General features: G+C 58.6%; 1 protein-coding gene across 1 annotated transcript in view; it reads right to left on the bottom strand.

Annotated features, from left to right (window-relative positions):
- Positions 1 to 3561: 3561 nt before the first annotated feature.
- TG (thyroglobulin) overlaps positions 3562 to 25716 on the bottom strand; it is a 153734-nt gene continuing 131579 nt past the window's right edge. The window contains exons 42-48 of the mRNA XM_059672358.1: positions 21375 to 21539; positions 20248 to 20415; positions 12629 to 12810; positions 10991 to 11098; positions 5426 to 5560; positions 4778 to 4968; positions 3562 to 3785 (exon numbers count right to left, since the gene is read on the bottom strand). Coding sequence (XP_059528341.1) covers positions 3676 to 3785; positions 4778 to 4968; positions 5426 to 5560; positions 10991 to 11098; positions 12629 to 12810; positions 20248 to 20415; positions 21375 to 21539 — 1059 coding nt within the window. The 3' untranslated portion in view covers positions 3562 to 3675. The remainder of the gene's footprint in view (positions 3786 to 4777; positions 4969 to 5425; positions 5561 to 10990; positions 11099 to 12628; positions 12811 to 20247; positions 20416 to 21374; positions 21540 to 25716) is intronic.

Genomic DNA, 25716 nt, shown 5'->3' with positions numbered 1-25716 from the left:
TGGGACCACATCCTGGACCCTCCCCCTCAGGGGTCGCTTCCCTCTTCCCCCAGAAGGGGAGGCTGTCTGCGTCTGTGACCTTCCGGAGGGACTTGGGGTTTCCTGAGGCAGCTGGAGGGGGTAGCTGAGTGGCCTGCGGCCCCTGGTCTGGTTGCCCCGAGTTCTCTGCAGAACCCAGGGGGAGACCGTGGCGACGAGTGGGCCGGCCCCGAGAGTCTCCTCCGGGGGAATTTACATGTCACTGGCTGCCCAGGTGTCTCCTTCCTCTTTTCGATGACCCGGTGACCTCATAGACCTTCCGTCAAAGGGTGATGAGCTGCGGGCTTCAGACCACAGCCTAACGGAGAACTGGGAGCAAGGGCGGTGCCGACAGGCTGCTGAGCAAAGTGAGCAGGCCGTGGCAAAAGCGCAGACAAATCCGAATAGAAACGCCCCCGTCCTAAGGGAGGGTCCCTCCAGTTACAGGGAGCGAGTAGCGTTCTCAGCGATGACACCTGCCTCTGGACAGGGGCTGTGTCCCCGATGCTCTCATGGAGGAGGGAAGCATATTCGTTTATTTACTCCTCACAGCCCTCGGCAGCGTAGGGGGCTCAGAGCCGGAAGGAACGCCAGCCGGCCAGGTGCAGCGTCCGGGGTCAAAGGCAGATGCGCCCTCCACCGACTCTCAGCCAAGCTCCTCCCACCGGGGCCCCCGGAGCCGCAGTGCCCGCGAGCCCGGGGCCTCCCATGTCCCTACGACACTCGTGCAGATGGTTTTCTTCCCTGTCCCACAGGTAAACACGCGGGGCTTCAGCAAGGCCCGAGGGCGAAGGCCACGGTCGGGAGCACATGCCCGTCCGTGAGAAGGTGGGAACGGGAAATAGGAGGGATCCGAAGGCCAGGCCCCGTGGTCTCTGCCCTGGACCAGTTCTCAGGAAACTATGGCCCCAGAGACAACACCCAGGACGTCTGAGCTGGAGGACGCTGGGCCCGCATCGCCATGATGAGGCTGAGAACACAGAGAAGTGCACACCGGGGGGGACCCCGCCAGCCCCGGTCACGGGGCTGCGGTCAGAACCCAGCCACGTCCCCTCGCTGGTGGTCCCTCCTGCATCCTGAGATGCCCTGAAGGCCTATCCCTATGGGACGGGCTGACTCGATGTGTGTGGGGACAGCCAGGAAGACTCATACTTTCTCCTCCCCTCCGCCCCCTCCGCCACGGGCAGGAAGGCCACGTCCACCCAGCAGCAGGGCAAGGGTCACCGAAAAGTCAGAGGTGAAAGGGCAGCACATGGTCATCGTGGCCTTGGCATCAGCGGGGCAGAGACTGAGGCGTTGAGTGAAGACCTTCACGCTGAGCCACCGCTGGTCTGAGTCACTTCCTCCTGAGCTGGAAGCCACTGGGCGCAGGAGGAGGCGGCAGTAACGCAAGCTGCAAGGTCCCCAAACACACAGCAGCGTGTCCGGGGCTCAGGGGCGCCTCGGTCCCCACTGGTCCTGGGTGGCGAGGGCAGCGCCTCCCGACCCCCCCAGACCATCAGGCAGCGGTTCCCAGGCAGGTCTGCCTGTGTGAAAGTCACCGGAGAAGCTTATGGGAAACACAGGTTTCTGTTCCCCAGATTTTGAGAATAAATGGTGTAAGGTAGGGCTCCCAAATCTATATTTTCAAAGGAACAAGACCTGACCTTAAGGAATAGCCCCCCGGGGCCCCCTGCCTGCCATCACCCCCTTCTGCAGAAGCCACTTCCTCCAACCGTCTGCTTCTTCCCTCGGTTGCTTGCATGTCTGAGTCTTGCCTCTGTGTGACTGAGCAACTCTACACCTTGATTTCCGGTTCACCCGGTCCCACAGCCTCACCGCACACCCCAAGGCTGGGCAAGGGCATCGCTCTTATTTCTTCTGTGGGTTACTGTCAACGTCCTAAAGACGGTATTTTTCTTATCCCATCCATTCCCTGAAGCTTGCTGCTTAAACAGCGAGTGTGTGTGCACCCCCTCACACCCCTCTTCCCTTCTTTTCTTCACATCCATGCTCTCAGATCTCCTTGGTGCTGCAACCTCGCCTACGCCTTCCGTGGGTGCCCCGTGGGGTGACCCCAACACCTGCACACCAGTTAACTCGTTCCCCGCATCGGACCTTGTGCACGTCGCTCCCAGGCCGAGCAGGCGCCGGGATTCCGCCCCGATCGCTCCTGGTCCGTGAGACAACCCCGGGCTTCAGATCAAACAGAGCCTGTCTTATTACAGCTCATTGGCTGCTTAAAACCGTGATCTATTTCAGATTATAATATTATAGTGGGGCTTCCTGCTTCATCTAGCATTTAGAGTGGCCTTCTCCTCCTCCTCATCTCTCTCTCTCTCCCCCTCTTTCCAGCTCTTCCCCCTCCCTCCCTCTCTATCTCCCTCCCTTCCTTCCTTCTTCCTTTCTTCTCTCTCTTTCCTCTCCCTCTTTTTCCTTTGGACTCTGTGCTTATATCTTCAAGAAATGTATATATTTCTATCTCACCCTAGTGAGTCTCACCACCTTAAAGGAAGCAAAATATATGCTTTTTCAAGTGAGACGGGACGGGAGCAGGAGTTCTGACTCAGCAGCTGCCCAACTGAATGACCCGAGCAACCCCCTGCCCCCCCGCCCCCCCCCCCTCCACCCACTGCATCCGGGTGGCAGAGCTTTCAGGAGCCAGAAGAGAAAGTAGGCTCCCCAACCCCCCATGAGCAGATACCACCTGTCGGTCTGACTGAGCGGGTGGAGCTGCTATGGAAGAGCTGGAAGGAATGTTCCGAGTGGAAGAGGAGCAAACAGGCTGTCTAAGGAGAAGCCACCTCCCCGCCCTCAGCAGACAGAAGAGCAGGAGCCCAGGGGGCATCCGTGTGACCGCAGACACCAGTCCACGCGTCCGCACCAATGCATCCGCACCCACGTGGCCCAGAGAAGGACAACCCGGCCCAGACCTGCCAGCGCGGCCTCGGGCGCTGTTCCTCCCTGTGCTCCTGACCGTGGCCTTCGCCCTCGGGCCTTGCTGAAGCCCCGCGCGTGTTTACCTGTGGGACAGGGAAGAAAACCAACTGCGCGAGTGTTGTAGGGACATGGGAGGTCCCGGGCTCTCGGGCACTGCGGTCCCAGGGGCCCTGGTGGGAGGAGCTTGGCTGTGAGTCGGTGGAGGGCGCACCTGTCTTTGACCCCGGACTCTGCACCTGGCCGGCTGGCGTTCCTTCCGGCTCTGAGCCCCCTACCGGCCTCGCTGGCCTCCTACCTCCTTCCTAGCACCTTCACGAGAGAATCCTTTCTAACACGTGGGTTGGACTCTGGGGCCTGCCCTCCACGGGTCCCCAGATCCCGTGTCACTTCTGTTCGCCTGCCCCCCTATCCCGCGAGAGGGCAGGGCTCTCGCCTCCCCAGCCCCCAGCACAGAGCCTGGCGCACAGAGGATGCTGCGCAACCATTTGATGGGAGGAAACAGCAGCCTGGGACTTGGAACTCAGTCAGACGCGTAAGATGAGAAGATGAATCCACAGCTCGGCATCTCCCAAGGGCAGTTTGGAGGGAACACATTAGAGTCACCCTGTTTCACTGCACGTTGACACTTTATTGAAAGCCAGGGGTGATTTCAGAGAACAAGGAGCCCAGGTGGCAGCCTGGGGGTGGGGGTGGGGCGAAGGGGGGGGTTGGCAGGGTGGGTGGAAGTCTCGGGATTGGTCACTTGCTGTAGCTCTTGGAGCCTGGATCTGGGAGGTCTTCTCTCAGGCCAGAGCCAGCCGGCTGCTCCTCCTCTTCACTCCCTGCTGACAGCCCATCCTTGGCTTCATCTGAAACATGAGGGCAAGGCTGGTGCGATCCTGACCCGACTTCTCCCCCCCTCACTCTTTTTGACCGGAAGAGACCCCGGGCTCTGAGGGGCATTCCTTCCCCACGAGTGCCCTGCAGGGGGCCTTTTCAGATTGCCTGGCAGGAGGGACATGCGATGGGCAGGACAGGACTCGGGGTCATCGCCAGAGAGCCTCTGGGTCTTAGAAGGTAAAAGTGGGATTGAGAGTCTAGAACATGTCGGACGAGGTCACTTCCCTGCTGAACACTCCACTCTCATTGGACTCCCCATGAAGACCTCCCGTCATTCTGCAAAGCTCAGCTCAGCACCACCTGCCCTGGGAGGCCCTGCCACCCCTGGCATCCTGCAGCTCCCAGCATGCACCAGGAAGCTGAAGGACTTCCCCCGGGTCACGTCACTCCCAGATGCTTTTTAGGGCATGGCATTTATCTCGAAATTCCTAGCGCCCTTATGACGGCTCCTTTCATCGTCTCCGTAACATCTCTTCTACAGGAAGTGCTCTTCAACAGGAAGTTCTCTTCAACAGGAAGTGCTCTTCAACAGGAAGTGCTCTTCAACGGGAAGTCCATTGCAACAGAAAGAGGAAGAATGCCCGCCTCTCCCCTGGCCAGAACTCACTCTCCAAGACGTTTGACCAGTCTCCCAAGGGCAGCGAGGCTGAGGATCCAGGTCCTACCTCCTCTCCCCGTTCAACTGTCCCACAGCCCTCCCAACCCGACCCCCCCCCCCCCAGTGTTCTCTCTCTCACTTCCCTCTCCTGCCCCCACGGAACAGGAGGCCCTTGGCAGAGAGGAACCCCCGCCCCCCGCAACCCGCCGTGAGCTCTCACGGGGGAGAGAGGTGCTGATGGCCTCCCAGTGCCCATTGGCTCCCGAGGCTCAGACAGGCCTAACACACAATGTGCGCATAGTAGGTGCTGTGTATCCACCCCCGCCCGCCCTCCCCCTGGCCCTCCGGCTCCAGGCTCCCTACCTGCAGGCGCCTTCAGGGACCGGATGTACTTGGACCAGAAGGAGCAGTCGGCCTTTTTCAGGCCCCGTCGATTGGGGAGCTGGGCGCTGAACTCCTTGTAGTTCTCCCCGTTGGCGCCAGGGACGAAGTCGGGCCAGGGGGCTGCGAATTCAGGCCCTTTCCGTGAGAACTCATGCGGGTAGTTGGGATTCCTGGGGAAGGAGAAGCAGGACACACGCATGAGGGAGACTCGTCTTTCCTTTCATCCCTTGGGATCACTTCTGCTCGCACCTGGTCTCCAAGGACCCACCCACTCACTCATCCTTAGGCGTCCGAGCGGCCTTAACGGCTGCACCCCAAATGCTTACAGGTGGGAAGGCCCCAACTCCACCCAGGCCGTTTCTAGGGGAGGGAGATGTGAGCTCAGGACCCAGCAACAGCAGCACGGCCTTTCGGGGGGTCTGGACGCTCAGGAGGCGGCGTGCCCCTCTCTGTGCTGGTGTCCTTTAATCGGGACCCCATCGCTAGTCTCTGGGATGCCTTTGTGGGCCCAGGGCCTGGTGGGAGGGGGCCTAGAGCCAACACACTGGTCTGCCACCTGCAGGTCCATCACGCGGCCCCTGGGTTTGGAGGGGCGGGGTGCGCAGCGACGGCCCCCGGCCCACTCACCCGGATCGGATGAAGTTGGAGAAGTACTGCATGACTTTCAGCGCCGTGCGTTTCTCCTCCAGAGTGAACTGCCCCCCGTAGGCAGGGTGGAAGGGCAGCCCGAAGGCATACTGGGCGTCGGTCAGCAGTTCCAGGCTGAGGGAGCACGGGAGGCGGAGAAGCAGGAATTAAAGGAACAGTGCACAGCTGGAGAAACCCACGGAGCCCCAGCCAGAATCCCTCCCCCATGAAGACGGTGCTCTTGTTATGTTGAGGCTGCTACGCGGTGCTGGTACCGCGGATGGACCTTCTGTCCATGGCCCCCGGGACAGATCTGTGGCACAGCCGTTGGCTGCAACCCGAAGGCCATGCTTAGTGCCCAGCGCCCACCATCCACGGTCCCCTTCCTCTGTCCTCAAAGTCAGCAACAGCGAGTCACGGCCTCCGCACGCCCCTCTGTCTGGCTTTCCCCTCTGCGCCCCCTTCTCTAAAGGACCCGTGTCATTGGGTTGGCACCTGGATTGTGGGAAACGGACAGCCATGCAGCCTGAGGGACGCTGTGTGCTCAGTTTCTGGATGTGAATATAGTTCAGAGGATGGTGGCAAACAGGAGGTCAGGACGAGCTGGTCTGCCAGCCACCCTTGCTGACTACTTCCTGGGCCGCACCTCGAATGGGTGCTGGGGTAAGAGAGGGAGAAGTCGGCCATGCTGGCATGGGGCTCGTGGTCCAACCGGAAATGCAAAGATGTCAACACAAAAAAATCAAATGCTTGAACTAATGATAGACAGACAGACAGACGTCAAAGGATAGAAATGTTTACAAAGTGCCGACGGAGGAGGAGAAAGTGATGCCGCTGGTCTGGGCAAGGACATGGAGGGCAGCTTGTGCCACGTCAGAGAGGAAACCACGCTGACATGGGCCTTGGGAGAGGACTGGGTGAGCCCGGGGGGGTGGGGTGTGTGTTTGGGGCCGAGACTCAGCGCGTGTGATGGCGTGGAGTGTGCTTTCTGTGGAGGAGGGGACGGGGGTGAGGCTGGGTGGGGGCGTGGCAGCTGCTATGACGGGGAACCACGTCCCCGACCCTCTGGGCCTCGTGAATTGTACCGAGAAGTGCTTCACGCTACTGAGCGAGGCTGGGATTTCCCTGGTCCAGGGCAACCCAAAGCGTCAGAACCACAGGGCTACTTGCTGGCTCCGGGCCTGCAGTTCGTCAGGCCCTGGCTCTGCGGAAGGTGTGAGAACCGAGGCCAGAGGCGCCGAGAGCCACGTCTAAAGGGGAGGGGACGCCGGCCGTTTCTAAGCGGCCATTGCAAGCTGCCTTTCCGTGAGGACTGGCCCTGGGTGGTGGCAGCGTGAAGGTCCGACGCGGCCGGTCCCAGGGCCGCTGAGCTGTCCAGCAGAGACAGGGGCTGGCTTTTCACGTGACGCCCCCACCTCACCTCTCGGCCAGCCCACCACCCTAGATCGCACTGGTGGGGGCTCGTGGGGAGGCCCAGGCCGCAGTCCAGCAAGTCCAGGGCCACGGCCACACTTCAGAGCCGACAGTCAGTCAGCCGCTCCAGTCCCTTCACTTCCCACACGAGGGACCCTCCCTCACGGACATGGGGCTCATTAGGCAGCACAGCGATGAGACGGCGTCATGGAAGGAAGGCCCCTGACCTTGGCCGACAAGGACCTGAGCTGGGACGGGGGCTGAGCCGGGCCCTGGCTGTGAGGAGAGAGAGTGGGTGGGATCTTCCTGGCATCAGGGAGGTGGCTCCTGTAAGGATGATGGGTTCAAGAGGTGCATGCTGGGGAGGCCCCGCGCTCGGCCCGTCTGGGTGGACTGACTTGAGAGCCGGTTGCTCGGAGATTTCTTTCCCTGTTGTTCTGTCCGTGGGAGGAAGTTCGTTGACCTCATCCCCATAAACTATGCTCCCCCTTATCTCTCGCTGGCATCGCTGGATGGCTTCCTCCGGAGGGAACTGGGGCAGCAGGAGGAACGACAACCCACGCTTCCCACGCGGCCATTTCGAGGGCTGAGGCTTTGCCAGGTCGCTCGCACGCAGAGGCTGTGAGTGTGCCTCTCTGGACGCATGTAACTCACACACGTTCACATTCTGCCCACGGAAGGATGGACATGGCTTCTGTTCCAGAAAAGGATTCATCACCCAATTCTTTAAATAGTGCGCTCCCAGCCCCAGCCAGTTTGGCTCAGTGGATAGCGCCGGCCCTCAGACCGAAGGGTCCTGGGTTCGAGTCCGCTCAAGGGCATGTATCTTGGAGGTTCGATCTGAGACCCTGGTCAGGGCACGTGCGGGAGGCAGCCAATCTGTGTGTCTCTCTCACATCGATGTTTCTCTCTCTGTGTCTCTCCCCCTCCCTTCCACTCTCTAAAAATCAACGGAAAAAATATCCTTGGGTGAGGATTAACCAAAAAAAAAATTTTTTTTTAAATGAACACCCAATTCACTTAAAATAACACAATGCCACCCCCGGCGCCAAGGGACACAGGCGCAGCACTCCCATAGCTCCCTGCGGCCCAGCACAGCCGGTGGCTGACGTCTGGCTGCGCCGTGGACGCTCCCGTGGATGTGCTGGGCCCACCGCGCCTTTCAGCCCCGGCACAAAGCTCAGCAGCTGCTGCTCAGAGGGGCTGGGCTCTCCTGGCCCGAAGGACCGACTCGCCCCAGGGAGTTCCGTGTACCCAGAGCCCCGTGCTTGCCTCTGACCCGCTTATGCCCGTTGTGTGTTGTGGGAATCACAGAGCTCAATCCCGTAGCCGGCGGAGGCCCCACTTCCAAGAAAGCCCAGCGGCAGTCGTAGAGCAAGCCCTGGGTGTACGGCTTGCTTCGTGAGCAACTCAAAGGGAGGGCTCCACGCAGCCTCGCCGCCCGGCCTTTCACCCTGCGCTGAAACCATGCTGACGGATGCCTGTACAGGCGTAGAATTAAAATGAATTGGGGGCGGCATAGGCCTATCTCACCCACAGACCAGGCGTCCCCATTTTAATTGGATTTTCCAATTAACTAACTGATCATTGCAGGGGAAAAACGGGTTTCTAGTCTATGTTCTATTTTTTTTTTTTTAAGTTGGCTTTTAGAGAGCTGTGTTTCGAATGTGAAAGAAAAGACCAGTGGGCATCCTGAAAACCATGTCTTCTTAAAAAATCTCCAATGCCTTCCCACCATATTCAGGTGAAATACTACCTTTTGGCCTGCCACTGTTTACCAACTCCTATGTGAACTGCAAAACCCTGTCTTTTCCCCTCCTGAATCTCCAACCACTTTCCTTCTCCTCAATACACCCCAGCTCCTGGCCTCCTTCGTCACCCTCAAACATGCCACGCCTTTTCCCTTTCCCCTTCCCAGGGCAATTATCCGAATTTACGCTGCTTTTTTCTCTCTGTGTGTTGTCTGTTTTTTGCACCCTGTCCCTGGACACTCATCAACCCCACCCCCTAACTACAGTGCTAGTTCCAAGAGGCTTCCGGACTGCTCCATCGCTAGGATCTAGGAGAGGGCCTGGGGCATAGAACACAGAAGGTAACTATTCGATAAATCAGGATCGAAGACAATGCACACCACAAGCTGTTCCACGGCAGGAAACCCGAGTGGTCAGTTTCAGAAAGCGACTCACTTCCATCTTCCCTGGGAAGTAATCTCGTTAATCACACAGGATGTACCAATAGCCAGAGCAGTGGCCCCAAGTCAAGAATCCAGCCATTATCCAGCCACCAATTCCAATGAACTTGCCAAGACAGTCAACTAGAAAGATAATATTTGGAATGTGAAATGTTAAAGCCCCTGGAATGCACAGAGCTGTCTAGAAGGTGGTGTACAGAATGTCTTCGGTCTAGAATTTACGGCTTTGTTTTCCAGGGTTGAGACAACTTATAAAGATTGGAACATTGCTGTGTCTTTAGTCATTTTAAGTTTTTTTTTTCTCTTCTTCTCAGAACCTTATTTTTCCTAAAGAGAAAATAACCAATAATGAACAGCTACGATGTGCCAGGTGTTTAATGCCCATTGACTTGAACCTTCCCACTGGGAAGCAGGTGTGACTGTACCCATTTCATGGGTAAGGAAGTTGAGGTACAGGAACCTGCTCAAATGAAGAGAACTCCTCAGTGGAAAAGATGGAATTGACCTCAAAAAAAGGTGTTCTTCCACTGTATTGAGCCACTTCTCCCAAAATGAAAGAGTGGTCCCCCATCCTGTATGGAGCCTGGGTAGATTTTTAATCCCAAGAGCCCTACCCATTCAAAAGAGTCAGGTCCTTCCTCACAGAGTTTGTCCCTCAATTTCAGGGACAAAAATCCCATCTATAACGCAGGTGAGCCGTCCCCGAGCCACGCTGGTCTGCGAGGCATTAATGGCGGTCAGGGAGGCAGGGATTTACTGGGCTTTGTTCACTGGCGATGCCAGGAGAGCTAATGTACGCTCACGGAACAGAGGCACGAGACAGATGGCTGAACACATAAGGCGCACACATCTATTTTAAGTCTGTAGGTCCGAGCCAGGAACAAATGAGAGGGCCGACGGCTCCAGGGCAGCGCGAGAGAAACGTGCCAACAAATCAGTTTCTGTGGTTCATTCATTGATTCAGCGTCTACTATAGAGATGGCAGCCACCAGACAGTGGTGGGGCGAGAAGACGCAGGCGCGAGCGCTGCCAGGGATGCGTCCTGATGGACAAGAATTAACGGGACACGTAGCACTTACAGTTCACCGGGCCTATCGGCTACACACATTCATCACCACGGGAACCCTCTGAGGCAGGTACTCCCACACTTACCCCCATTTTTCAGGTGAAGAAACTGAGTCACCGAGGAGGCTGAGTGACTTGCCCAGGTCACCGAGCTAATAAGACTCAGAGGGGGTTTCTAGCCACGGTGATTGGCCCAGAGGCGCTGCTCTAATCAGGACACTTTGCGCCTCTGTCCATGACCACCATCTCTGCCTCTTGCCCCCCAAAATGATAGGAAGTGAGAGGTGGACGGCACCTTAAAGGTGACCGAGCGCACTGCCTTTTACGCCTCTCTAAACGGCATGACCTTGACGTTTCCTCCAGGCTCAGTGTGAGACAGCGAGCCAGGGGCCGGGAGCTCCGGCCCTCCACCTCGCTCTCCTCCTCCTGGGCCCTGGGTGCAGGGTCCCGCAGAGCCCAGTGAAGGGTCACTGCGCGTGGCCTCTCCCACCCGTCCACTCCCATTTTGCAGATGGCAACACTGAGCCCCAAGGAGCCTTTGAACTAGAATAGAACGGACTCGCACCCCACCTGTCAAATGAGGTGGTTGCCTCGCCTTCTGTTTTCAGAGCCATAGACCTGTGGGATGAAGGCCTCCTCCCCATCAACAGCTAACACTGCAATTCCAAGGCACTTCCTGTATCTTTTCTTTGACTTTCCCTTCCTGCAGTACCGTGAACTGAAGGGGCTGCTGCTCTTATACCCATTTTTCAGATGATGAAACTGAGGCTCACAGAAGTGAAGGGATGGTTCCCCCGTCATTGAGTCAGGACTTGTTGCTCAGTCCCACCCTCTTTTCTCTGCCATCAGACCCCCTCCATTTGCCAACACCCGCTGTGGCCACGCAGCCCCCTTACCTGCCGTGGCCGTAGCTCTGGGGAGCGTGGTACAGGAACACGTTTCCGCGGGCCCTCCTCGCCCAGTGGCGGGCCATGTCGATCACGGGGCAGATGATGAAGTAGTCCCTGGAGGAAGGAGGACAGAGGAGGGCCTAGTGACAACTGTGTCGGGCCCCGGCCTCTCCCAGGCACCGTCCCTCGGCCACCAAGCCCCTCGCACAGGCCTGCAGAGAGCCCATGGGCCAGTCTGGTTTACGGCTGCCGTGATCACACGCTGGTGTCCACGGGAAGCATCTTAGGATCAGGAGACTTGTAGACAAACATCTTCTCAGAGCATCAATATCACTTACCCATTTGGGAGCAAAACATTTTACGATAAAACAAACACATACAGCAGCCGATGGAGCAGAACAGAAAAGCACTGCGCGTTTTAAAGGACAGAGCTCAGGGTGCTTCATGCCCAGGATTCCGAGGCTCTCGCCATGACGCCCTCCCCCAGGGACATTTAGCAGCGTTTGGGGACTTTTTTGGTGGTCACCGCTAGAGGTGGAAAGGTTTCTACTGACATCTAGTAGGTCAAGGCCAGGAATGCTGCTAAAATAAACATCCTCCGATACAGAGGACAGCTCTCCCCAGAAAGAACGTTCTAGTCTAGCGCTTCTCAACCTGTGGGTCGCGACCCCTTTGGCGGTCGAACGACCCTTTCACAGGGGTCACCTAAGACCATCCTGCATATCAGATATTTACATTACGATTCATCACCATAGCAACATGACAGTTATGAAGTAGCAACGGAAATAATTTTATGGTTGGGTCACAACATGAGGAACTGTATTAAAGGGCCAGAAGGTTGAGAACCACTGTTCTAGTCCAAATATCAGTGGCGAGGAGGTGGACATGGTTCACACCGGCTCCCCTTTGGGGTGACGGAAATGCATTTCAGAAGCCCGCACTGGCCACAGCGGGCCCTGCGTGGGGCAGTGCCAGGCTGGGAGCTTGGGAGGGGCTGGTCTGGCTAGAACTGGGCAACCACAGCAGCTGGCCTGGGCCACCAGGGTTTGAATCCCACTCAGCCCTCCCTGCATCTCCTGACTCTCCATCGCCTCAGCTGAGAAATGGGCCCAGGGGCCTACCCTCAGAGATGCTGTAACAACAGTCTGACACCCATGAGAGTCCCTCGGTGAGGAGGTACCCTCCCCCCCAGCCGGTGTCTGGGCAGCTCCGGTGTTTGCAGGGAAGGCTCTGAGGGAGGGGCCCGGGGTGAGGTTCTGGAAGGACAGGTGAAGGCTGTGTGCTTCATCCCACAGTCCCCCTGGAAGAGTGGTGGGCGGGACAGAGATGAGAGCCGCGCTGTGGGGAGAAACTGCCAACAAGACCGGAGGCGGGGAGGCCCACGGAGGCCAGTGCCTGAGTCTGGCTGGGAGAGAAGGAAGGGACGAACTAAGGGAAGACTGGAGTCCTCGCTGCTGAGCTGGGCCCGACTCTCTCTCCATCAGCATTTCAGTCGCCCCTGGAGGGCAGGCACCCCTGCTGGGGACTGACAGGATGACGCGAAGGACAGTGCAGCACCGGGTCCCCAACCTCAGTCTCTCTCACGCCCTGGGCGTCCCCTGGCGCCAGGGGCCGCGGCGGCAGGAACCGTGTGCCCGGTCTTACCGGGTGGCGTTCTCCAGGGCCCGGGAGAAGGAGGCGTAGTCGTCGGCAGAGTGCTCCAGGGAGTAGTACCACGTGGCGGCGGCCAGCACGCCCGGGTCCGCGTCCTCGCCACCCAGCGAGTTCTGCAGCGCCCGGTAGAAGGCTGTTTTGCTACTGGTCCGGCCTTGACTTTCCTCAAATTGCTGAGAGAGAGAGAGAGAGAGAGAGAGAGAGGAAAATTCATTCCCCGGTCAGATTCTGCAGGTATTGCTCAGAACCTTCTCTAGAATTCTCTCTCTGGGAAGCAGGGGGATGTGGCATCCCGCCCACGGGTGCTGGCTCAGGCTGCTGGGTGTGGATCCCAGCTCCGCTCCTTCCAGCTGTGTGATCGTGAGCAACGGGCTGCCCTCCGTGCCTCCTCCCGCACCCGGATGGGCAGGTGGGGGCCCCCGCGCAGGGGGTGTGAGGACCACAGGTCAGTGCCGTGGGGCCATCGCTCAGTGCCTGGCCCGCAGGGAGTGAGACTCCATCGCGAGCTGACACAGGCGCACTCGTGCCTCTCCCTCTGGGACTGCCCGTGTCGCCTGGGGCTGTGGGACAGCTAACGCCGGGCTCACCTGCAGCCTCAGTCCGGCGGCAGGATGGCTGCCTATGCTTTCACAGGGACACGGCGGCCCGGCCTCGGAAAACAGGCTCCCCGTGCCCGTGGGCCCCGTGTTCCGGTGGGTGGAGACGGAAAATAGGCAAATAACTGAGCAGCTCAGCAGGGGACAGGCGCAGTGATGAGAAACTGCAGAGTGGGAGCCACAGGGCAGGGCCATTTTACATAGGACGGTCGGGGGAGACAGGTGGCTCTCGGGGGACGTGTGTCCACATGGCAATACCCTTCCTCTCCTCCCTCCCTCCCCTGTCCCTCCTTGCCCCCTCTCTCCTGCTCCCTCTCCGTCTCCTTTCGCCCCTCCTCTTTCTTTCTGCCTCCCTTTCTCGTCCCCACGTCCCTCCCTCCCGTCTGCACTGGGGGAACTTGGGGAGGACCATCCCCCCACCCCCCCGCCCAGGACTCAGTGTCCTCATTTCTGAAGAGGAAGCGGCAGAACATCAGGGGCACAGCTGTGAGTGTGAGGCCCAGGCCCCTTGGCCCCCGTCTGGCCCTACGATGTGTGTTTACATATTTCCAGGCTTCTGTGTCCACAGCGGAATGCCCTTATCAGGACACGCTGGCATGTGTAAGCTGTGTCTGTGGACATCTCCAAGCAGGCCGGGCTGCGGTTAGAACGGGAGGAGGGGATGTGATCAGGCTGCAAGCCCCCGGCCGACACTCCCAGCGCATCCTGGTGGGCTGCGGAGCATTCACTGCTCCTCCAACAAGTGTCTACGGAGTGCGGACGGGTGGCGGGGCATTTGGGACGCAGTGGGGGACAGGACGGGCTAAGTTCTCTGCACTTGGGGGCTTCCAGTGGAGCTGGGGATGGACCACGCCCGACACATCTTTGCAGCAGAGAATGTTCGGCGGCGAGAAGGACTAACTAGCCCGTCCAGTGTGGATGGCGAGGGAGGGGATGGCTGGGCGGCTGGCGTGGCTTCGGGAGAGGCCAGGAGGAGGGTCCTCCGTGGTTTGCAGCTGCCAGGACAGACTGCCCCCGAGCACCGGTGGGCGTCTGCGTCCGTGAGGCGATGGCGCAGTGGAGAGAGCGTGGCTCTGGAAGCGCAGGGCCCACCTCCTCGCTCTCGCTGGCCCCGCAGCCCCCACTGCTCAGCGTCCCTGCCTGTCACTCAGGAGAAATGGCCCTCAGCCAGGCCACGCAGGACTGCACCGTCAGGTCCAGCAGCCGATCGCTGTCCTCATCGCCCTCCGCTCTCAGTGACATCCGGTGCTTGACCGCGGCTTCCTTTCGGAAGCTTTTCTTCTTGGCTTTGGTGACATCGAATTTTCCTGGCTTCCCTCCAGACCTGTGCCCACAGGCGTTCTCTCCTGGACTCCCAACTCATATGCCCGACGGCCAAGCCAACGCATGCCCCAGATCTGGTTATTTCTCACCGATCCTTGTCTCTCACCCCAATTTAATGTATGCGCTCGCTCCCGGGACCTCACGGCAGTGTAATCTGGCATCTATTTCCTTTGCCGCTCCTCCAGTGTCAGTTTTCCACAGAGCTGCCAGAATGCTCTTACTTAAAAAGATAAATCAATATAATCACTTCCTGGCTTACAACATTCTAACATCAGCCCACTGCAAGTAGAATAAAATCACTTTTCTGATGTCCGATGATAGCCCATCCAACGTGTCTCTCAGACATGTCAGACTTCCTCTCCCACCACTGCCTCCATTGTCCTGGGTTTCTAACCCTTGGCCTCCTCTGTCCCCCAGGCAATCCCTGCCCCAGGGCCTTTGCACTGGCTCTTAACATAGCTGGCCCCATAGCTGCCCCTCCTCATCATGCAGGCCTCAGAGCATAGTCACCGCCCTGGCTTCCCTGACAAAGGACTTTCCTCCCTTGCATCACTTCCTCGCCCGTGACTGGTTCATTTTTTTCAGAGCACTTTTCTGAGACCTGAAACCCTCCATGTATTTGCTTACCCGGGAATGTTCTCTCCCTGGGACACAAACTCCACAAGTCAGGAGCTTTATCTGCTGGGTGACGACCTTCCCCCAGAGCCCCTGCATGAATGTACGCGGGATGCTTGCATGAATGAATGTGTGGCTGGCTCCTGTCCCTACTACTTGCTGTGGGTGTTGAGGGACAGGCCCCCTTCTCCGTTAGGCACAGTGGGCCCGTGCCTGGGGCCCCCCACAACTTTAGGGGCCCATGAAAATATTTTCCTTTCCATTTCTTTTAAAATCCGAACTAAATGAATGAATAAGGACTAGAGTAAAGAATCCAGCCTGTGTTTTCCATAACAGAGAAGGGTCTCGTACCCTTTGGGGCAGCATGGAGGGACCTGGAGAGTATGATGCTAAGCAAAATAAGCCAGAGAAAGACAAGTGTCACACGATCTCACTCAGATGTGGAATCTAATGAACAAAATAAACTGATGAACAAAATAGATCCAGAGACACAGAAGCAGGGAACAGACTGTGGGATCTCAGAGGGAAGGCGGGGCTGGGGGTGTGAGTGGAGAGTGATTGACTGGGGAACATATATGCATATATGCATAAGCCATGGACACAGACAATAGGGCGGCGAAGGCCTGGGGAGGGGCGGGTGTGGGAAGGAGGGGGTCAATGGGGAAAAAAAACCAAAGGGGACATCTGTGATACTTTTGGCTAAAGATAAATTAAAAAAAGAACCTATCCTGGCTCATGTTCGTCTTTTACCAGCGCCCAGAATGGAAAACATGGCTGAGTAAATAGTAGATATAATCACCGCCCTCATTAAGGCAGCGAATGATAAATACAAGTATGTATTTGGGGGAGAAGCCAATCCCACTGATCCGCAGGGCCATGGGGTTCATTAGGGGAGGGGGCGTGTGGAGGGTCATCTCTGAGGGCCTGGCCGCAGGCTTGTGGTGGGTGTGCTCGCAGAGCCCAGAGCCAGGGGCCGGGAAGGGTCGCCCAAGTGCTGGACACTGTCTCCTGGGCCTGGCGCCCTCTCAGGCCGCGTGGGGATGGGCGGGGCTGGCCGCACTGTGCCCACGTGAAGGCTAAGGAACTGCAGTTCTGGCTAAGCAGCTTGCCCAAATCCTCAGGCTGAAGGCAGGAACTTAGACCCATTTTCTGACTTCAGGTCCTGGGCTGGGTCAGACTCTGGCCCCGCCCCCCCACCCCCCCCCCCCCTGATGGACGGATTCCGCACATCAGCGCCTCTTTTCAGGACACCTGTGTGCTCCCTGGGCTCCTGCCTGGTCGGCTGCTAGGATCTGTCACAGAGGCTGGATTCTGCCCTGCTGGGTCCCGTACCAGCATTGCACGCTGCCAGGTGCCGCTTGCCGCCCCCCTGCCCCCCCAGGTCTCCTCTCCATCTGCTCCTGGCCCAGGCCGAGCTCTGGGTGAGGCAGCCGTTTCGGATTTTTCCTGCCTTTCTTGAAGATGCTGCGCTCGGAGGGGGAGGTGGCACATCGTGTCTTGGAACAAATGTGCTTCTGCTCATGCAAATGAATGGCCGGGCGCGTAGGCAGACTGTCGGTGTCACCGTCAGGGAGGGGGAGAGAGCAGGGGAGAGAAATCCCACGGGCGACTGATGAAGACTTCCAACGGGGAGCTGCCACTTCAGGAAACACACTCACGCGCCCAGGACGGAGCCTCCCGGCGTCTCGGCGGCCCTGACGCTCACGGTATGTGCCTCACCGGGGTGGGGGCGGGGGTGTCATAGGGCTCCTTGGGTGGGTCTCCACCGGGAGGGGTGGCAGGTGAGTGAGGGTCCTGAGGGACTTGACGGATGCCCTCCTCACCTGCCCTCTTTGGTCTTCGGAGTTTGGTGGGTTCCTGCTGAGGTGACAGGTGGGTCCCGGGGCTGCACTTGGGGTGGGGGCTCCTGCCCCTCCTGGGACTTCCCCCTGGAATCTGGACCACGTGTGTGTGTGGGTTGGGCTCCGATGGTACTGATGCGGGGCTGGCATGAGGAGGAAGCGTGCCCGTGTGTGTGTCTGTGTGTGTGTCTCTCTGTGTGTGTGTATGCATGTGTGTGTGTGTTTGTGTGTGTGTGTGTATGCATGTGGGGGTGTGTCTGCCACAATTGGGAAACCGGTCTCTGGTCAGGGGAGGTCGCTCAGTGATCGGACGTTCTGTGCATGCCTCTTGCTTTCTCTGGATAATTCTCTGGATCTGGGACAATAGTTTTCAACGCTAATCATAAGAGCACAGTTACAGGATTAAGTGAGCCTGGCCGGTGTGGCTCAGCTGGTTGGGCATCGGCCCAGGCACCAGAGGTCGCCGGTTTGATTCCCGGTCAGGGCACATGCCCGGGTTGCTGGCTCAAATCGCAGTAGGGGGCGTGCATGAGGCAGCCAATTGATGTTTCTCGCTCATCAATGTTTCTATCTCTCTATCCCTCTCCCTTCTTTTCTCCCTCTAAAAAAACACAAAAATAATAAAGACCTATTTTAAGTGCAAAAAACTAATATTTATTGAGCACATCCTATTTGCCAGATGCTAGTGCATTTCTGAATCCTCTCAATATTGAGGGTGTCCACTAGTCATCTCCTCATTTTACAGATCGGGAAACTGAGGCTCAGGCTCTAAGGCAGTGGTTCTCAACCTGTGGGTCGCGACCCCTTTGGGGGTCGAACGACCCTTTCACAGGGGTCGCCTAAGACCATCGGAAAACACATATATAATTACATATTGTTTTTGTGATTCATCACTATGCTTTAATTATGTTCAATGTGTAACAATGAAAATACATCCTGCATATCAGATATTTACGATTCATAACAGTAGCAAAATTACAGTGATGAAGTAGCAACGAAAATAATTTCATGGTTGGGGGTCACCCCAACATGAGGAACTGCATTAGAGGGCCGCGGCCTTAGGAAGGTTGAGAACCGCTGCTCTAAGGGAACACAGATGCTCCTGATTCCAATCCAAGGACACGCTCCCCGCTCTGCTGACAGGCAGCGTGGGGACAAGGGCCTGGGGGGTTCCTCATCTCCGCCCCTCCGGCTGGCAGGGCCCTGTGGGCGCAGTGACCCTCTGCCACCACCGTCCTCACCGTCCTGCTGTCGGTCTCCCGGCTCCAGACAGTGTGTGAGGAACTATATCGCAGTGACTCCTTCCCCCAAGTTCTGTCTCTCCCCTGACTGCGAGCTCCTTGAGGGCAGATGGCATTAGTATTTACACCCGAACTCTGAGCCCGGGGTCTGGCACGGAGTAAGTGGCCTCGCTGAGTGTTGGGTGATAGGCAAACGGGCCTGGGAGCTGGAAAACAGACTTGACGCCCGTTCCAGGCCGATGTGTGACTCTCCGCGGTGCTGACGGCGTGGCTGTGTCTTTCCACACGATCATCCTTCCACATAATTCACGTGAAGTTACACTCCCGGCTTTACACAAAAAGGCGGGGCGGCTGTTTTTAAAATGTGAATGCCGCCCTCATTTCACATTGCTCTACGTTCTCATTTTTATTGATTTCAGAGAGGAAGGGAGAGGGAGAGAGATATAGAAACATCAATGGTGCGAGAGAATCATGGATCGGCTGCCTCCTGCACGCCCCACTCCGGGGATCCAGCCCACAACCAGGGCATGTGCCCTTCATCAGAATGGAACCCGGGACCCTTCGGTCTGCAGGCCGACGCTCTATCCACTGAGCCACACAGCTAGGGCTGCGTTCTCAGTCCTTGATCCCATTGGACACCGCGTCGCAGGCCTTCCTCGGGCCAGCGAGAGGGAGGGAGCTCCTCTCTCGGTCCCCATTAACCTCTCCTGGCTCGCGGGCACCTTCGTTTATCCAGCCGTCGCTCTGCTAATGGACATTTGAGCTGCTTCCAGTATTCCACTGCAATAACTCCCCGCGATAAGTGCCCTGTGTGTCTCTCCCGTCCACGCGGTGCTCCTTCGCTGAAGGCCGACGCCCCGGGTGAGACAGCACCCGAGGGAACGGGACAGCGCAAGGGAACGTGAGATCCCGTTTGCATGAGCGATTCTGTGGTTGTTGCTCCTTCCAGTTCTGCTGCCTTATATGCCACAGAGCCAGGCAGACGGGCCCCGTGGCCGGCGTGTGTGTCCTCACTGTGTGCCAGGCACTGGGTCACCCTCCCAGGGGTGACAGCCCAAGGGCCTGTCCAGAGCAGTGACGAGGAGGGCGGGGTGGGCCGGAGGGTGGGCTTGGCGTCTTGCAGGATGAGCCGCATCCTAGTGAGGGGAGCTGAGGCCCTGGCCGGGGCAGGAAGTGTGTTCAGGCCGATAAATGAGCTCACAGCTTTTCCCTCTCTGCTGTGTCCACACCGAGCCGCACGAAACCGCATTGCCAGGCGCCAGGCACCCGCTCTCCTGGGTTTAAAAATACTGGCTTGGAAGGCTGCCTTTGGGGGTTCCCTGCCAGGACTGGGGAACAGCGCCCCTTTGCCATCCAGCTGCCTCTCCTCTCCCACTCTCTGCGGGCCGAGCATCCTTCATGGCACAGGGTGTCCGCAGGCTGGGACCTGGAGCTCCGGAGCCCCTGATTGGCCAGTGCTCACCGTTTCCCACGGGGATCCATTCCTGGAGCCATTTGTGGCTGTGGCTGTGGCTGTGGCTGTGTCTGTGCTGCTCACGGTTCTGCACGTGTCTTGTTTCTGAACCCCAACCCTGTGACCACCCCCCACACTCCTTAGAGAGCCTTACGCAGAGTAGTTAGTCAGCGATTGTTTTGTAAATGAGCCAGTAGGTCAATGATTCTCTATTTTTTTTTTGGTTAATCCTCGCTCAAGGATATTTTTTCCATTGATTTTTAGACAGAGTGGGGGGTGGGTGGCGAGAGAGACACATCGATGTGAGAGAGGCACACGGATTGGTTGCCTCCTGCACGCACCCCGACTCGAGCCTGCCACTGAGGTCCATGCCCTTAGAATCAAACCCAGACCCTTCAGTCCACAGGCCAATGCTCTCTCCACTGAGCCAAACTGGCCAGGGCCGGTCAGTGACTCTTAACCAAGGCCAGACCCTGAGGACCAGAGCAAGGGTCACACCCCACAGGGCCCTCTGAGGCCCCCCCACCCCCACCCCGCCTACCTTCACGGCCTTCGCCCGGCGGATGAGCCCGTCGTCCTGTGAACTCCCGAGGAGCAGGTCGACCGTGGCCCGCGGTGCCCTCTGCAGCGCTCTGGCTGGAGCCTCTCGCAGGAACTGGCCGTCGAGCACCGGGCCCCAGTAGTGGAAGGGGCCGCTCACGGCCAGGAGCTGGTGGGTGCAGAGGAATGGCACTGATTAGACCGAGCTCACTCTTTTTAAAGGACATGGGGCTGAAACAACTAGCAGCGTCGCTTCGCTAAACCATCATGGACGTGGTGCCGGCGGCCCATCTGCGGCTTTACTGGGAAATCAGAGTAAAACGACCAGGGGCCAGTGGCAGGGGCTGGAAGGTAGGTGAGGCTCTGAGCAGTGACTGGTCCAGGGGAGCTTCCAGAGCCCCCTCCGAGATGACCACACCCCAGGGGGACTGGGTAAGCCTGCGCCCAGGTGTGAGCCGGGCGGAGGAGAGTGATCAAGGCAGGGCCGGCGGCCTGGGGCGGGAGGTCACAGGGAAACGGGTCAGCCTCGGCCACTCTCCAGTGCAGCGGTCGCCAGCCTTTCGGGCCTCTCATGGCCCACGGACCACCGGAGGGCCCCACTGCTCCCGTGTGCTCCCATCGGGGACCTGAGGCCCGGCCCCAGGGTGCTTGCCAGTCCAGGCGGATTGCCGAAGGGACCAGGCCACCAGCTCAGATGACAGCGGTGGTCCCTGCTGGCGTCCCCTTCACTCACGTCAGGGCCAGTGAGAGACGGGGGCCGGGTCCTCGCAGGCAGGAGAAGGGAGCACCCAGCTGCCTGTCTAAGGCGCAGGGGCAGGGCCCAGCTCCGTGGCAGCAGCACCGTGACCCTCAGCACGGTCCCCGCCCAGGCGAGACCCTCACTCACATCACCTCACCATCATCTCCTACCCTCCAAGGCCCACCCGCTACCCCCACTTTACACACAGGCTCCCAGGCACCAGGGCTGCTGCCCTCAGCACCCACGCATGGCCCACCGCACCCTCTGTGCGCAGCGCTGGGGGCGGGGAGCGTGTGGCCTCGGGCCGGCCAGGTCTCCTTCCCAGGCCCGGGTTTCCATTTGTAAACATTCGGACAATGCCCCTTCCCAACTGGCACACGCGTGCCCACCTTGGTCTGGGCGTCGTTGAGGGCGTCGGCGGGCTTCTGGCGGAGGCAGGATGTCATTTCCTGGATGGGTGAGGCGGGGCAGCCGACCTCCTGTGCCAAGGCAGCTGCCTGCTGCTGCGCCCGCTCCGGGCTGATGACAGCGGCAGGGGAGAGCGGGGAGCCACCCTGGGGAGAGAGCAGACACGGGGCTGAGAGTCTCCATTCCTCCCTCCTCCTGCTCAGCCCGAGACCTCAGGGCACAGTAGGAGGCCAGGACCCTGCCCGGAGGTGCCACAGGCATTCGGGAGGTCGGGACAGACCAATATGCCATCCACATGCTGTGTGGTCGTGAATGGATGTCCCCTCCGCCTCAGTTTCCTCATTTGTGAGGTGAGCACGCTGGACCGGTGGCCCTCCGTCTTCGCTATGAACTACGGCTGCATGTGGAGGCAAAGCGCTGACGGTGGCTGAACAGGGACCAAGATCCGAGCTGGGGAGGGGAGTCTGCGAAAGTGGCTCCGTGTCCCACCACCACCTCCGGGGCTCCCTGACGAGCAAGCCCTCCGGCTCAGGGAAGATGGACTTGGGTGTAAACTAGATGCCCACCTAGGAGACCAGGGGGCGGGGGGGGGGGGCGGGTGCAGTCAGTGTGAAAGAACCGGCCAATCACGGCAAGTCTCCTGTAAGCCTCCAGGTGCCGGAGCGTCTCCTCTCTGAGAACGGAGGGTGGGAGCCGGGCTCCAGGAGGAAATCAAGGCACAGAGAGGCGGGCGACTTGGTCAGGGTCACAGGGCAGGGAACGGGGTGGCTGCCTCCAAGGCCAAGCCTTTCACGCACACACAGTCGGTTCTGGATGCGAGGGGGCGGTGCTGTGCTCACTGTTACGTCTACTTCACTGTTGGGTCCAAGGGGGACCTTGTGTCCAGAGTCAGAGGTGAGGCCAGGCCATCGGACCCCAAGCCGAGGAAGCAGGACACATTGGGTGGACCCTGACGTGGCCACACCGGGTCCCAGAGCTCTGAGCTGCTCCGACCCGGCTGGCAGCCTGGTCTACAGACTCCAGACGGGCTGGGCCCCACATAGTGTCCTGTCCTCAACCCACTCCGATAAGCGGAGGCTCCTGCCGCCGTAAGGTGTGTGCAGGCTGCCCGTGCTGGGGCCTGCAGTGGGGCTCTGAGCCCAGCATCGGTGAGCGAGGGAGATCGCGGGCTCATGGTGGGAACCTGCGAGCGGCAGTGGACAGAAATGCCCAGCCAGCGCGGGCCGGGAGGTCAGCTGTGGTGCCCACACACGGTGGCAGGATGACTGCCCCGGGTTCAGCTTCCCAACAAGCAGGGGCCAGCTTTTCTGAGCATCACTGCGTGTGCTCTGACTCAAGAGAACACACACACACACACACACACACAGTGTGCGCACACATGTGCACACACATGTGCACACACATACTCACACAGCATGCACACATGCTCACATATGCACACACATACATATGCACACACACGTGTGTGGCCATGTGCTTAACGTACTCCAGGTCAAAGCCCCACAGTCTAAATTGTGGGCTGACCAGGCCGTCCGCGGCTGGGCTGCGGTGGGGCGCCGAGCAGGCGGGCTGCGGGGCTGTGGACTGGAGAGGGGCCCTCTGGTGTTCTCTACACCGTCCCAGCTATAAAAAGCCAGGGCTCCTGATGTGTGAGGAAGTGGTTAGAGGCGGGGGTTCTCGGATACTGCACGGCGGCTCAGAGAACTTTCCTCGCCAAGCATTTTGTTTTCATTGATCTTTCTGCACAAAACTTCTCTCTTTATGGAAAATCGGTGGTTAAAGAGCCAACAGCGGGCTCAGCCCCCACTTGAAAGCACTTGGGTGGAGACAGGGAGCTGGGGGAGGGGTGCTGGGCAGAGCCCCACCAAGAGCAGGGGCCTGGGGGCAGAAGGACCGGGTTCCAGCCCCAGCCCTGTTCCCCACCGAGGGACGAGGGGACCCTGGGCAGGGCGCGGGGCTGACATCCGGGGGCCTCATCTCCTCATCTGGATGGGAGTGATAACCATGCCTCACAGCTGCCGTGAGGGGGCAGGGCGGGCGGGCGTCCTCAGCCCGGGGTGGGGGTGGGGGTGGGGTGGGGAGGAGTTGGTGTTGCTGTTGGTGCCCTTGATGCTCACGGGACTCTGTGGGTTCAGAGGAGCCGGTCCTGTCACCCTGCCCAGTCACGCCAGCAGCCTGGGCCCTGGGCCGGGACTTTATCTAAATCTGACCTAGCTATTCAGTGGTGATGAGTTTCCATTCGTTTTGTGTGTTTTCTGAACTTTAAAAATAGTGCAGGGCGAGACCACAATTGCTGAGCACTGCTTTTTCTCCCGGAGCCTCAGCACATGCGAGGGGCCTTGACCTCAGTGAGCCACCGGCTGGGGTGACCTCATGAGGCCCCTGACCAAGCACACACAGACACAGACACACACACGCAGTCACACACACAGTCACAGACACACACAGACACACATGCAGTCACAGTCACACAGACACACTCACACACACAGTCACAAACAGAAGCACACACTCACACGGATGCACACCCAGAAACTTACACAGACACACACACTCAGACACACACTCACAGACAGACACACTCACACAGATACACACTCAGGAACACACAATTACAGACAGGAACACACCAGTCACAGGAACACACACTCAGACACACACACTCACAGACAGACACACTCACACAGATACACACTCAGGAACACACAATTACAGACAGGAACACACCAGTCACAGGAACACACACTCAGACACACACACTCACAGACAGACACACACACTCATAGACAGACAGGCACACACACACACACTCAGATTTTCTTGAAACGAACACCTCAGGGTTTGCCGGGGGGCCGCTCACAGGCCTTCCATGGAGAAGTCACTGCCCCCAACCCGGACGGGGAAGTTTCTGCGACAAATGTCCAGGCGGGGCCGGGCCCTTCCTTGCCAGTGAGTCCGCAGGCCCAGTGCTGGGACAGGCGTGAGCCTGTCTCTTTCCTAACAGCCCCTGGTGAGTGCCACCGGCTGACACCTGTGAATGTGCTGCTTCCAGTGCCAGCGTGCAATCTGGTGTTATGGCTGTGAGGGAGGGGGCGCAGGCAGGAGCGCCTGCCGGTCGTGGCGGGTGACAGACGGGGGTGCAGACCCCAGCACCCATGTGTAGCTGTTTGGGGCTCTTCCTTCATCTGTCGGGAGCATGACAATGCTGACAGCTTCCGCCAGGGCCGTTGTCGTGAAGAAAGGAGAGGATTCTCATGGCACACGGGGCGCATTCAGAGTGCACGGGTTCAGAGTGCTAGCCCTTGCTCCTCATGTTCGGATGCTTTAGGCTGCACCGCGATGCACATCTTCACCGGCAAATCTGTCCACATATTCATGCTAATTTCCTGATGGGCCACAGAATCCCTGGGTCACAAGGGATGCTTTTTCCCTGAGACATAAAAGTGTATTGCGTGATCTTTCCCCACAACGTTTTCATGGTTTCCCATGGAAGATATGCATGTGGGACGCTTTCGTGAAGGAACACACGTTTGTATTATATCGGTGGCATTTTAAGCTCTGATTCTGGGCCCCTGCAGCGGCCTGTTTGAAAAGGGTCTCGTGGAGATAGAGCTCACGTGGCATACAGTTCACTCACTCAAAGCCCACACGCCCATGGCTCTCAGTTCTAGGCACGGAGCCCTGTCACCATCACCGCGATCTAATTTTAGAGCAAAGCAGCCACGTGCCCATTAGCAGTCGCTCCCAGCCCCAGGCCATCGCTAATCTGCTTCCTGTCTCTGCAGAGCTGCCTTTTCTGAAATTTCATGTAAATGGAGCCGCCAATCGGAGGCCTCCTGGGCCCGGCTCCCTCCACCTCACCCAGTGATCGCGCACGTCGGCACTCCATTCCCTTCATAATTAAATACCGTCCCCTGGCTCCCATATATAATATTTTATCTACTCAGCTGCTGGGCGTCTCTGGTTTTCCCTTTTTGGTGATTATTAATGCTCGATGAACAGCCTGGTCCATTGTGTGTGTGGGGGGTGGGGGGGGGGAGGGCATGTTTTCATTTCTCCTGGTTGTATACCTAGGAGTGGAATGGCTGGGTCAGAAGGTGACTCTATGTCTGACCATTTGAGAAGCTGCCAAAATGTTTTCTAAAGCAGCGACGCCCTGTTATGCGCCCTCAGGCAGTGCTTGCATGTTCCAAGCTCTCCACGCCCCACCAACACGGTATCACCTTGTGCATCCCTGTCACAGCTCCAGGGGGGCGGGAGCGGAACCTGTCACAGCCCCCCGGGAGGACTGGGAGCGGAACCTGTCACAGCCCCCCGGGAGGA

The sequence above is a fragment of the Myotis daubentonii genome, chromosome 17 (genome assembly GCF_963259705.1).
Source record: "Myotis daubentonii chromosome 17, mMyoDau2.1, whole genome shotgun sequence".
Lineage (NCBI taxonomy): Eukaryota > Metazoa > Chordata > Mammalia > Chiroptera > Vespertilionidae > Myotis > Myotis daubentonii.
This window is presented reverse-complemented; position numbering and strand designations above follow the sequence as displayed.